This window comes from Vipera ursinii (assembly GCF_947247035.1).
Source record: "Vipera ursinii genome assembly, chromosome: 10".
NCBI lineage: Eukaryota > Metazoa > Chordata > Lepidosauria > Squamata > Viperidae > Vipera > Vipera ursinii.
In genome coordinates this window covers 18,892,250-18,906,070 of record NC_139520.1, presented here as the reverse complement: position 1 = coordinate 18,906,070, position 13,821 = coordinate 18,892,250, and the positions used below count along the sequence as shown (strand labels likewise).

General features: G+C 44.3%; 2 protein-coding genes across 9 annotated transcripts in view; one reads left to right on the top strand and one right to left on the bottom strand.

Annotated features, from left to right (window-relative positions):
- FTO (FTO alpha-ketoglutarate dependent dioxygenase) overlaps window positions 1-1,032 on the bottom strand; it is a 151,362-nt gene extending 150,330 nt beyond the window's left edge. For both annotated transcript variants that reach the window (XM_083370606.1, XM_083370607.1), the window contains exon 1: window positions 909-1,032. In XM_083370606.1, the coding sequence (XP_083226732.1) occupies window positions 909-950 (42 nt within the window). In that variant the 5' untranslated portion in view covers window positions 951-1,032. The remainder of the gene's footprint in view (window positions 1-908) is intronic.
- Window positions 1,033-1,285: 253 nt separating this feature from the next.
- RPGRIP1L (RPGRIP1 like) overlaps window positions 1,286-13,821 on the top strand; it is a 52,901-nt gene continuing 40,365 nt past the window's right edge. For 4 of the 7 annotated variants that reach the window (XR_014493396.1, XM_083370373.1, XM_083370370.1 and 1 more), the window contains exons 1-9: window positions 1,286-1,459; window positions 2,538-2,653; window positions 3,900-4,044; window positions 5,901-6,199; window positions 7,961-8,045; window positions 9,004-9,147; window positions 10,789-10,894; window positions 12,058-12,204; window positions 13,281-13,354. Coding sequence is in view for 6 of the 7 variants with exons in the window: in XM_083370373.1 (XP_083226499.1) it covers window positions 2,578-2,653; window positions 3,900-4,044; window positions 5,901-6,199; window positions 7,961-8,045; window positions 9,004-9,147; window positions 10,789-10,894; window positions 12,058-12,204; window positions 13,281-13,354 (1,076 nt within the window). In the remaining variant the exon portion in view is untranslated. Of the gene's footprint in view, window positions 1,460-2,537; window positions 2,654-3,899; window positions 4,045-5,900; window positions 6,200-7,960; window positions 8,046-8,139; window positions 8,179-9,003; window positions 9,148-10,788; window positions 10,895-12,057; window positions 12,205-13,280; window positions 13,355-13,821 lie in introns of those variants that run through there. The other 3 variants (XM_083370371.1, XM_083370374.1, XM_083370375.1) reach the window with 3 other exon arrangements.

Here is a 13,821-nt window from a genome sequence, read left to right as displayed (position 1 = left end):
CATGGTTGTAGCACCTGATTTGAGTTTGATGTGCTTAAACATTTGAACAAGTGGAGGCTGGCAAAGTTCACTCCATATTCCAAGCCATCCATTGTGACTTGTTAAAACCGACTCTTGCACTGACACAACTTCATGGGGGTTAGCTTGATGAATCAACCTTGTAATCAATATCCAACTGATTACTTCCTCTAAAGTAGGAGCTCTCAGAAACTCTCGCTGCAAAAAAAAAACCTAGATTATCCCAGTGAATCTTAATTCGGAAGGAAACCGAAAGGAAACAAAGTTGACCAAAGCAAACACAATCTAATAATGACAACATCAAACTAGTCTTACTTGTTGCAGTTTATGTTAGTAAACATATAAGGGATGACAAAGTTACCAATCTTGCTGGAGGAACAAATTGCAACCTTGTGTGGTACCAATGAAGGGGAATATTTTTACGACAATAAATAAAAATATAGCAATCAAAACATATTAATTGCAACCTTCCCCAAATTGGCTGGAGAAGAAAATACATTCAAAGGCCGAGGATTCACTTTAACAGCCTTAGCAAGAAAGGCCGTAAAATGGGCAACGCTCACTTCGCCCATGTCTCCCTTTAAGAAACAGAAAGGTTGGGCTCCACTGTGGTCGTAAACCGAGGACTGCCTGTCCTGTTTGGGGGATTCTGGGAGTTGGAAGTCCACCAGTTGCCCAGTTTGGGGAGCCCTGCTTTAAGCTCTTGCATCCGAGGCTTGCACGGTCCCAAGTCTCTCCTCTCCCATCCAAAGCCGAGATTTGCACGCTGAATTTGCAAAGTGGGTTTGCGAGCCCACCAGTTCGGCTTTGGCGGGACCGGCGCACCTGCTGAGCATGCACGACTTTGCTGGGACTGCTTTCCTTTTCTTTTTTTTTTGGCCAAGCTTTACCTTCGCCTCCTTCTCTCTTTCCTCCGCCCGAGTCCTCCTCATGCCCTTCGGGGACGAGTTCCTGCCGCTTTTCCCCACGTGCGAAGGAGCCCGACCCGCCTCCCGCCCTGAAACCGTCCAGAAACACCCGCCGCATCAGCCTCTGAGCAGTTCGGAACCACAACTCCCGAGATGCCCCGCGGCGTCTTCCGCCGGCAAGGAAGTTCCCGGAAACGCGGGAGGAAAGCGTAGTTTGCTTGCCACGGCGGCAAAGCGAAGGTTCCGCGGGAGAGAAATACAACTCCCAGAAGGCAACGCGGTGGGGAAGGCGGGGGGGGGAGAAAAACGGCTCCCTGTGGAAGGGCTTCCTCGGGCGGAAGTGACGTTGGAGGTAGCAACGGAGACGGTTGCTAACGGGGAAAGGCGACGCAGCGAGGAAGAAGAGGAGGAAGAGGAAGAGGAGGAAGAAGAGGAAGGCGGCTGTGAGCCGGGCGGGGGCTCTGCGGAGGAGGCTGGCGGAGGAGGAGATGCAGGCCGGCCCGGAGGAAAGAGATCGGATGCAGCATCTGTAGGTGATTCTGCATTGATTGATGGATTGCATTGGATTGATTGATTGATTGGATTGATTGATTGATTTTTGGCTTTCTGGGGACGCTCGATGCATTGTTCTGAAAGATTTGGGATCCTTAAAAAGAAGGGAGTAACCTCTGAGACTGTGGCTGGGTATGAAGTGCTGCAGGCTAGATTCACAAATACACACCGGCAGGCTGTCCTCGAATTGTGACACAATTGAGCCCGACATTTCTGCCGCTAAAAGAGACACTGGTGAAGTGAGATTTGCCCCATTTTAGGACAGGTGGCAGTCGTGGCTAGAAGGGTCTTGGCACAGCTTCTTTAATAATAGTAATAATACTAATAGTAACAACACCACCAAAACATCTGCCTATCCCAGGTCCTTGGTAAGGACTTGATAGATAGACAAAAATGCCAAATGCAGTCTGAACATCTGGCTGACTGTGCGATGATGATTAATAATAATAACAACAACAACAACAACAATATAGAGTTGGAAGGGACCCTAGAGGTCTTCTAGTCCAACCCTGTACCATTTCTTCACATTGTGCATCAGTTGCACCCTCCCTGCTCTCGGGCACCCGAGCCCTGGTTATCTCACACTTGGACTACTGTCACATGCTCTACCTGGGGCTGCCCTTGGAGAGTATTTGGAAGCTACAGCTGGTGTAGAATGTAGCTGTGTAGACACAGCTGTTGGCGAGCTGCCCTGCTTGCCACATTGCTTCTGGGTCCAGTTCGATGTGTTGGGTTACCATCTTTAAAAAGCCCTTCGTGGTCCAAATTATCTGGGGAACCATCTCACTTCAATGGGATCAGCTCGTCCCAACCATGCTGGCAGAAAAGGGATGTGGTGAACCCTGTCAGTCAAACAATTCTGGCTGACAGGGTCCCGGAGAAGAGCCTTTTCTGCCGTGGCTCCCACTCTCTGGAAGGTGAGATTTGTATCCATCTTATTGTTCTTCCGAAAAGGCCTGGAGATCAAGGACCCCTCATTTCAGTCCCAGCTATAAATATTCTCCTTTAGTAATTTAATGTCATTTGCTCTGTTCTGTGCGTCGTTTGTTTTATCAACAGGGGAGGAAATTAGCAGTGCAGTGCCGTTTCGACCTCAGCTATGTCGGGCACAGCTGATGAAACGTCGGAAGATCTTCCCGTGAGAGACGTAGGTCTAAACCTCGCAGGACATTCAGGTTTGTCGCCATTATTAGAAATCGGATTAACTAAGTCAGGGGTAGGCAACCTCGGCTCTTTTATGACTCATGGACTTCAACTCCCAGAGGTTGCCTAGGTTGCCTACCCATGAACTAAGTCCTTCATGCCTTTATATTGTAGGAAGGTTTTTTTTTCTGTTAAATTATCTCACAGGATGCATAACAATGTCATTTATTTTGTTTGGTATGAAGCGAGCTGTAGCTTCCTTCTGGTTTGACTACAGCCATACTGATTATGTCCTCCCAGAGGGTTACGGGGACATGATGGTTCAGGGGTTAAAGATGCTCAGCTTTTCAAGACCCAAGTGCCACACGATGGGGTGAGCTCCCGTCCTTTGCTCCAGTTCCTGCCCACCTAGCAGTTTGAAAGCATGCAAATGCAAGTGGATAAATAGGTATCACTTTGGTTGGGAAGTCAGAGCGTTCTGTGTGCCTCAGGATGTAATCATGCTGGCCACATGACCACGAAAGTGTCTTCGGACAACACTGGCTCCCTCAGCTAAGAAACCAAGATGAGCAGTGCCCCCTATAGTCAAACACAACTGGACGGGGGAATCCTTTACCTTTGCCTTTAGAGGGTTAAAGAGATGTACAGATCCCTGAGGTTAGCAGTTTGGGGTTTTGAATGTCAGCCCTTTAAGGTAGATCAGGCTAGGGAAATAAGGCATGTACGTCAATACTACTTTTACACTATTGCAAAGCTATAGTAGCAGAAACTTGCACATCTGAATGTGCTTCCTCTATCTTCACGTGAATCAGGGTGGGGCTCATAATTTACTCATCTTATTTTCTTGCCCCAGACTCAGGCCTCTTTTCTCTGACCTTTTCTTTCTTTTTCTTTCTTTCTTTCTTTCTTTCTTTCTTTCTTTCTTTCTTTCTTTCTTTCTTTCTTTCTCTCTCTCTCTCTCTCTCTCTCTCTCTCTCTCTCTCTCTCTCTCTCTCTCTCTCTCTCTCTCTCTCTCTCTCTCTCTCTCTCTTTCTCTCTTCTTTCCTCTCTCTAACTTCTACTCTGAGCTGGAATCTGAACTGGTACCTCATAAAGTCCTGAGCTTTAAAAGGATCCGTTTCATCCCGTAGCTCAGCCTTTTCTAAAGCCATTGCAGAGGAGTTCACAAAACTTTCCTGCCCTCAAATCTGTCATCAGCAAAATTTATACTAGCCCTTAAAAACCAAAAATGAAAAAAATCCTTGATTATTCCTCCTCCTCCTCCTCCTCTTTTTGCAGAACCATCGACTGCCCGAAATGTTAAGGCTCGCCAAACTGTGTCACGAATTGGCCGAGAGGAGCTTGAAGATCGATACCTTCGCTTACACGAGGAGAACATCTTGCTGAAACAACATGCCCGTAAGCAAGAGGATAAGATTAAAAGGTCCGTTTTCCTGATTGACTCCTTAAAATGTGGCTTGTAAAGTGAAACCCAGGTTGTCCTCAACATGTGACCAAAAGTGAGCCCAAAATGTGTGTGGCTAAGTGAGACGGTTGTTAAGTGAGTTTTGCCCCATTTTGCCACAGTTGTTAAGCGAATCACTGCACTTGTTAAGTTAGTAACACGGTTGTTAAGTGAATCTGGCTTTCCCCATTGACTTTGCTTGTCAGAAGGTCGCAAAAGGGGATCCCGTGATTGCACGACACCGCAACCGTCATAAATGCGAGTCCATTGCCAAGCATCCGAATTTTGATCACGTCACCATTGGGATGCTGCAACGGTCATAAGTGTGAAAAACAGTCACAGGTCACTTTTTTTCAGTGCCACTGTCACTTTGAACGGTCCCTAAACGAACCGTTGTTAAGTCAAGGACCACCTGTACTTAAAGAGTGTGTCCTATCGTGGGATAATACATAGTAATTAAGCCGGAGACCTTTTAACTCTAACTCTTTTTTTTTTTTTTTAAAAAAAGCAAAACCAAATTCTTAAATTGTTGTAAAGATCTTAACTCGGCTTCGTGAGACTTTAACCGTCTGTCTTCGCTACGGCAAGTCCCTTCTGTGCCTTCCCTCCCCAAGGGCTTAACAACGGAGTCTCACGCACATGTTTTTTGTTCTGTTTCGTTAAAGGGGGGAAAAAAGTAGGAGTTTACTTTTTTTTTAAAAAAAAAGGGGAGGGAGAAATCCTCAAATAGATGAAGTGTCTCTCTGTTTTCAGACTCCCGGTCTGGATTCCCACAAAGGAAAAAGAAATTAAAATGTCTTCCCATAAAGCAGATGCAGCCGTTAGAGATGCGCGACCAATTTTGTAAAGTTTGGAACTTCCCTCCTCCTCCTCTTCCTCCTCCATCAAAGCCACCCTTCTTTCTTTCTTAGCCTGCCAAGTCCTTCTCCCTGACCCAATCCTTCACTGGGGCGAGAGTCTTCTGGCTTGGGGCATTACATCACCCCTGCACACACGGCCTGGTCTTTTGTTCTAGCTTCCCTCTGTTTATCAAAACTCCGAGGAATCAAAGGTACAACTCTGGAGATGCCAAAAGCAAAGAATTTTTTATTATTATTATTTTTTAACCCTTTTAAAACGAGATGAAAACCATTCCTTCCTGCATCCAATTATTATCCAGCCACGAGCTGTGAAGCCTCTCCTAAGTGTGTTAGCCTTATTTGCTAAATATCAGACGCAGCCAGGCGCTGGGGATGATTAAAAGCTGGCCTCGTCCACCTACTCCTACTTTTTTATATTTTTGCTGCATGGTGGTTGTTGTTTTTTTTGTTCCCCTGTTCTTGCATGGAAGCAAAAGACACCAGCGGAATGCCTTACATATTGCGAGCATATATCGGGGAGTTGTAACATCATATGGAACTTGTAGCCTTTGTGCCTGGCCTCACCACATCCCGAATCTTTAACGACACTTACCAGAGTTTCTTAGGAAGGTCATACGTTCCAAATTTGAGCAGCATATGGAGCAAATATGCGTCCCTTCCCACTTGACTAAACTTTCAATGATAAGCCTTAGGAAACTATTATTTGTCAGTACTATAAAGCAGATTGCTGCCCGGTGGTTTCAATTATCTTCAAAAGGCCCCTTGGCAGGCTGTGGGTAGTTCTATCGAAACCTGAAATTTATTACTCAGGTTCGACGCCGAAGTCTTCACAGTGATTATGTTCCTTTCAACAAAGTGCTTTTGCTGCTGATGTGTTTTTTTTTTTCCTCCCTCCCTCCCTCCCTCCCTTCCTTCCTTCCCTTCCCCCCACCCCCCCCCACCCCACCCCATTGGATCCATCTGATGTCTCCTCAGAATGGCCACTAAGTTAATCCGGCTCGTTAATGACAAGAAGAAAGCGGAGCAGATCGGTGGCGTCCCCAGGCGGCTGGGCCAGGACGTGGAGATGGAGGAAGTGATCGAACAACTTCAGGAGAAGGTCCGGGATTTAGAAAAGCAGAACGAAATGATACGCAACAGGCTGATTTCTACCAAACAGCAACTTCAGCTTCAAGGCCACAGACACGCGCCCTACAATTATGTCCAGGCTCGGGTTAACACAGGACTCAAGAAGGCGGCTGAAGGTGTGAGGGTCCATGAGGCCACCACGAAAGGTATTGGATGGAGCCTTTAACTCTCTTTGTTTCAGGCAGGGGAGAGGTTAAACTCAGGACTTAAATGCCCAAGAAATAGTTTCATGGATGGAAACTAATCAAGGAGAGAAGCCACCTGCAATTAAGGAGAAAGTTCCTAACAGTGAGGACAATCAACCAGTGGAACAGAAGTTGCCTCCAGCAATCGTGGGCGCTCCATCCCTGGAGGTTTTTAAGAAGAAGCTAGACCAGGGGTAGGCAACCTCGGCTCTTTTATGACTCATGCACTTCAACTCCCAGAATTCCTGCTGACTCAGGAATTCTGGGAGTTGAAGTCCATGAGTCATAAAAGAGCCGAGGTTGCCTACCCCTGGGCTAGACAGTCATTTGTCTGAAATGGCATAGGATCTCCTGCTTGAGCGGGGGGCTGGACTAGAAGGCCTCCAAGGTCCCTTCCAGCTCTGATTTAGAAGGTCAGGCTTTTGGACAATTGGGACATTTGTCCTTGAGGTCAAACGTAAGGACCTCAGCAAAGTCGATATAAATCAGAAGGATGACAGTTAATTTAATTCTGTGAATTGAATTCTCTCCTTTTTTTATCATTTCAGGGAAGCCTTAGGGATTTCTTGTCCTCTTTTGAAAGGCAATCGTCTACAGCTAGTCCTAGGCTTACGACCACAATCAAACCCAAAATTTCTAGCCTTAAGTGAGACGTCGTTTAAGTGAGGTTCACCCCATTTTGCGACCTTCCTTGCCACAGCTGTTAAGTGAGTCACTGCAGTTGTTAAGTTAGTAACAGGATTGTTGAGTGAATCCGGTTTCCCCCCCATTGACGTTGCTCGTCAGAAGGTTGGAAAAGGGGAATCACAGGACCCCAAGACATTGCCACCGTCATAAATATGAATCAGTGGCCGAGCGTCTGAATTTTGATCTCGTGGTCAGGGGTGGGGAACCTTGGCTCTTTTATGACTTGTGGACTTCAACTCCCAGAATTCCTGAGCCAGCCATGCTGAGGGGAAAGGGAGAGGTTTCCATACTGAGCCATTCTAGCTCAGGAATTCTGGGAGTTGAAGTCCACGAGTCATGAAGGGGCCAAACTTTCCCCCATGCTGGCTCAGGAATTCTGGGAGTTGAAGTCCACAAGTCATGAAGGGGCCAGAGTTTCCCCCATGCTGGCTCAGGAATTCTGGGAGTTGAAGTCCACGAGTCACAAAAGAGCCCAGGTTTCCCACCCCTGACCATGGGGATGATGCAACAGTCATAAGGGTGAAAAACGGTCATAAGTCATTTTTTCCGGTGCCGCTGTAACTTCGAATGGGTCACTGAATGAACAGTTGTAAGTCAAGGACTCCCTGTATTTCTTAAATTTCTTCTAGGCCTCAGGCGTTTGGCATTTGCTGTAGTGAGCTTGATTTTCGGCTCCAAACTCTCATGGAGCTACAGAATAGATCCTAGATCTCTGAATCAAGATCAATCTTCTTCATTTTTAAGACTTCATCCTCTGTGGTCAAGGTTTCCTATCTCCTATAGAGTGGTGTAGGGATACGCCCCTCAGCATCGGCCATCTTTTATGGTTTAGATGAGGTAAGAATCGTGCTGCCAAGTTGAAGAGGATGAAGGAGGTCCTCAGGGGTCTTGAGTTCCTGTCCAAGCGTCTGACTTAATAAATACGTAAAGGCTTGATCACGGTGATGGTGATGAATCCATTATTTTTGTCCTCTTGGATTGACTTCCCAATCAACAATCTTTGTTTCTTTCCCTCCACCGTACTTTTCCTATCAGGGATGAGGTTGCAGAACGCAGAAGAATTGCCTCCCAAGTACGGACACAGTTTACTTGAAGAAGCAAGAGCAGAGATAAAAAACTTGTACGGCTTTTTCTGGAATTCTCCTCCTGCTCCTCCTGCTCCTCCTCCTCCTCCTCCCTCCTCCTCCTCCGATCAACCTGTTAAGCTTCTCAAGAAAAGTAAAAAAAGAGAGAGAGAGAGAGAGAGAGATCGGGCAAGTCCTGTTCAGTTTTGTTAAGTTCTCCTATAAAAGGTTGACATCGAATTTCCCAAGGCCCTCTAACTCTTGGCCGTTCAGGGGACACTTTGGGAGTTTTTGAAGCCATTGGTGGGTATTTCCCTCCCCCCCCCAAAAAAAATGCTGGTTAAGCTTGGTTTGGCCGTTCGTAAAATGCCTGCCTTGTTGGGTGTGGTTGGTACAAAGCACCCATTTCCCGAAGTCAAAACTAACGAGGTTATTCTTTACACCTCTGCCTATCTCAACCTCTGTATCTCCCCAAATTACCTTTGCCTTTTTTTGGAGAACTGGTGATCAGACTTAAATAAATAAGTAAATAAATAAATAAATAGCGAATAGCAACTAATTGCTGTTGATGGCAGTGATCAACAGTTACAGTTGTAATTCACAGCAGAAGAGAGTTTAAATGTCTTTTCTAAATATAACGCCGTATCGACCCCCATTGAATGTGAGTGACACGATTTATATATTTCACGGTGTGGGGGGGGGGTTGGTTTCTAGTGATGGCAGTTTTAGAAAAGAATGTTGACACGTTGATCAAGAAAAAATATCAGCAATACTTTCTGAGGGAACGTATTGTTTCTTCAAGTATTATTTTAACTAAATAGCTGAGTGAATTAGCCAAGCCGTTAGCCGTGTTTTTTTAAATTGTAAGCTTCTTCCAACAACCTCTTTAGCATAGCACTGATCAGCGTGCATTTCCCCCTCCCACCTAAGCCTGCAGTTTTCTTTCTGTATTCCGTCTTTTAAGTTGACATTTTCTGCTTTTTCATTGGGAAAACTGGCTCGGTGGAATTGAAGAGAGAATGAGCTTGAATCACTCCGGGGACGGAATCAAGAGTTGGTCCTTGCGATCGAAATGCTGAGGAGTGAAAAAAAGAAAAAAGAAGACGAGTTTAAAGCCACTCTCCTCCAACTGAAAGAGCAGCAAGCCACAGGCCAACGGTAGGATAAAACAGAAAGATCCATCAGATCAAATTGGAGGGACTGCTGCCATTTTCTCTTGTGGCTTGAAACTACAATAGTTTCCTGTCTTATGTGGACGTGGCCAACAGACACACACCAACACACACATGTCCATGGGATATCTCTAGACCAGGGGTAGGCAACCTTGGCTCTTTTATGACTCGTGGACTTCAACTCCCAGAATTCCTGAGCCAGCCACGCTGAGGGGAAAGGGAGAGGTTTCCAAGCTGAGCCATGCTGGCTCAGGAATTCTGGGAATTGAAGTCCACGAGTCATAAAAGAGCCAAAGTTGCCTACCCCTGCGCTAGACAATCTTGGTAATTAAGGGCTGTTAGGCTAACATCTGTAGGACACGAACAACTTTTTAAAAAAACTTTTTATTTAAAACTAAAAGGGAGAACTTGTCAAACATTCAGAGAAATGTGAAAAGCTCGACGACTGTAATAAAAACACAACATTGCATTTTTTATTTTTATTTTTGCACTTAAGAGTCAGGCAGGGATGCCGTCCACAACTTGCTACACAATTAATTGGAACGGGTATAAGTTTTGGTTTGTAAACTTTTCCATCAAGACTGTTGACTGGGTAATTCCAGAATACAATAGATTCAGAAACTACAATACACACATACATACATACATGTAATTTGTTGGCAAATTTATATATGTATGTGTGTATGTGTGTGAGAGAGAGAGAGAGGGGGGGAGAGACAGTTTAAGTTTTCAGCTGGTTTACAGATGTATAAGCTTTGTAGTCTAATTTCTGGTTCCAGCAGTGGAACAATTTTTCCAATCTGTCTTTAGCAGATAAGTATTGTGGGGAGGAAGAGCGTATTTCAAGATGTAAGATTCTGTTCTTCTGTATCTTCTTCCTTTATTTGGTATTAGCACTTAAGCTCCTTTAAGGAGTTTCCTTTAAAAGTTGTCTTGGTCTGATGCACCCATGCAGAAAGAATAACAATGAGATCAAATGTTATGTTTCTGATATCTTATCTATATTTAGCCGGGCAATAACTTTTCACAAGATAAAATTATGAATTTGCTATTGAATCTCAGCAAGGGAAATATATAACAGAATCTTAGCCCTGTAGAATTTCAACTAAGCTGGTCAGTGTTAAAATACATCTGTAGCTTATTTGAATGCCGGTCTATGTAAAATATTAAATCGTTGGCCTTGGAAACAGTTGAGTTGAGAAAGGAAATAAGTTCCGGGGGGGGTGGGGCGGAAATTCTAGTAAAAAGTAATTATCCAACAGCAAAAGTTTGAAAGTTGCTTGATAGCAAAACTAAATTGTCTGCCTATTATAAACATCAATGCTATTACAGTTCCCACTGTAATGGCATAAAGCATTAGTTAGCATTCCTCAACCCTTTTCCACTGAAGCATGGATTGATTTAACTATCTGCAATGTTTATTTAAAAGAAAAATAATTAAATTGACTTTTGGCCACGCTGATGTTTTTTTCCCCCTGGACTGCGTTAGAAATTAAGAAGCTACAAAGAAACTGTTTTCAGGGCTACCAGTTTCAAGATCAAATTTACACAGTGGTTTGCTTTAGTAATAAAATCTGACCGTGATTTTTTCTCTTTGGGAAAAAAATAAAAATTGCTTTTTTTGGAGGCTATGCATTCGAGACAACGTAGAGATGATCAAGCTCCACAAACAGCTGATAGAGAAAACCAGCGAGTTTGCAGCATTGGAAGAAAAGTTGCTTCAGCTTCAGGAGGTAAGCCGATCCTTCGGGCACAGACTCGGTCATCTCCTACGTAATCACCTGGAAATCTTTTAATTGCATTTGTCTTAATCTTCCCCACTTCAGCAGTACTAGGAAGGGTTCGTGTTCTGTACTCTTACTGCTATGTCTAGATCACATCCACAGCAAGAGGATCTCCTGGATGCTCAGTTGGTATCACGTATTGTTTAAATGTATTTATTTATTGTCTTTATATGGGCGGTGCGGTGGCTCAGCGGTTAAGACGTTGGGCTTTTCGGCTGGAAAGCCAGCAGGCCAGGTTCAAGTCCCGAGCGCCACGTGACAGGGTGAGCTCCTGTCCTCACCCCAGCTCCTGCCCACCTAACAGTTTGAAATGGGAGTAGATAAATAGGTACCACTTCGACGGGAAGGTAACAGCACCCCGTGACGTTACGCTGGCTATGTGATGGTGGAAATGTCTTCAGAGCTGGCTCAGTGAAATGGAGATTATCACCGTCCCCTATAGTCAGCAGCGACTAGCGGAGTAAAATCCACAGAGACTCCCATTACCTTTTTTAATTACCGTGCCCCCCCCCAAATAAGACCCATCTGGAAATAAGCCCTAGCATGATTTTTCAAGATGCTCGTAATATAAGCCCTAACCCCAAAATAAGCCCCAGTTAAAATCATCAGCCAGACGGTTGCATTTAGTACCGTATTTCCCCGAAAATAAGACCTAACCTGAAAATAAGCCCTAGCATGGTTAAGATGGTCAGCCGGATGGACACATTTAGTACTGTATTTCCCAGAATATAAGCCCTAACTGGAAAATAAGCCTTAATGCATCTTTTGGCACAAAAATTAATATAAGCCCCAGTCTTATTTTGGGGGGAAACGGTGTATTAAAATGCTGCCCATCTGACTGTCAAGCCACTCAGAAGGGCTTACAGCATCATAAAAACACAATATAAAACAACGAGAACGGTAAAGCTGTTTAAAAACATTCAGCCTTAAGGATTCAAAACAAAACAAATAGCTAGATGAAGAAAGGGCTGAAACATAAAGCAAGTGGAGGTGGAATCTTCTCTTTGTCTTAAGTGTAAAGCGTTGAGCAAAACTACCTGATTCTGAATGGAGCCTAAATGTGACTTATCTAGCACTAACATTTTTTTCTTTCCCCTCTTTACTCTCAACAGAACCAGAAAAATCTCAAGACAAGCCACGATGCCCTAATAGCCAAGGGGGAAGAACTGAATTTGCAACTTAAAGAAGAACGTTCAAAGTGCCTTCACCTAGAGAGAGAATTGCAGGCCACCACATTTTCGAGACGAAGGTTAGAAGAGGTAAAACCTTTTTTTTTTTAATGGTATTTAAGAGAGGCACGGGCGTTTCCCAGCGTTCTCAAGCAGAGCAGAGCAAGAATGTTTAGTGGAAGGGACCAATCCGTTAGAGGCTATCTGATAATTTGAACAATCTGGTCTTGTTTAGCTTATCATTAGCAGGGATCTGCCAGACGCATGTTGGCAGACGTACGATATTTACCCTCCGATCGTTCACACTGCATATTTTCCATGCTATGTCGATTGTTCCCACCCACGGTTCCTATTATTGCACTGCAATAGGATTCGTATGAATCTGAGCCGTCTAAATGGAGCAATCATTCCGTGAACATCTCTGGAAAAAATCTTTGCCTCGAAGTAATATATTAGTATTCGTTCCAAGAGGTCAGCCATTTCAGGATACAGAATTCATCCTTTCCCACGATGACTACTAAAGTCTTATATAATGGGTCAAGAGCCTCATTGGACTGCTACTCATAAAGAAGATAAAATTATCGTCATTAAGAGACAGTGAGTTCTACTCCTGCCTTACGCATGAAAGCCGGCTGAGTGACTTTGGGTTAATTGCCAGGAGGCTGCGGGTTCTAATGCCACCTTAGGCATGAAAGTCAGCTGGGTGACTTTGGGCCAATCACTTTCCTTCAACCCAGCTCAACTCAGAGGGTTGTTGTTGAGAAAGTAGGAGGAAGCAGTATTAGGATATTTAATGCCTCGTGAGTCCCCAGGGAGAAGGGCGGTATATAAATTAAATAAAACATAAACATGTATAAGAAAAAAAACACACGAAAGGTAGGATATAATTAATAAATGAAATCAAAGCTGCCAACGTGTTTATCCCAAAGAAATAAAGAACGCCTTTGTCAGGGAAACTTTATTTTTAATATTTTTGACTGGAGGTACCATTGTAGTCTGTCTTGTCCTTCAGTGACATCAGAGCAGCAAGGTGATACAGGGGATCGTGAGTCCTTCGCTGGCAGAGAAAGCCAGTGGCCCTTTTAGCCAGGGAACCTATTGAATATTAGTAATTATTGCTTTCACCTTACGCAATGAATCCCAGGTCACATTCTTTTTCATTCCAGCTGCAAGACAGGATTAATGATCTGGAAAAAGAGAGGGACCTTTTAAAGGAAAACTATGACAAATTATATAACAGGTAAACTATAACTGATTGAGTAATTTCTTTTAAACTTGGGTGTTTTCTAAAAATGTTCTTGGCCAAAAATAATCGGACTCCGAAGCACGGATGTGTAATGTTGAACTCAATGACCTGAACAGGGCGGAAGGGGTGACGTTGCTAATGCCTTGGAACAGGGACTCAAGAATCTTGTCCACCTTCGCTTTCCCACTAATGAATCCATGCATATTATTTGGGGAGCAATCTAGGGTGACTAAGCTGCTCCTGCATTGGAGAACTTCCTGTGGGTCTCGTTCTGGTCCTTAGGAACTGCCGACCTTGCTCTTCACTCCACCAGTCTTTTAACTTTTACAAAATTGAGCCCTGATCTACGGCCATTTGCCCAACCGGCAGTGTGTCATCAATCTTTTTTCTTCCTTTTTTGTGTAGTTTTGTTCTCTTCTGTCCTTTCCTTTCTCGCCTCTGGAAAGAAAGAGGCTAAGTGG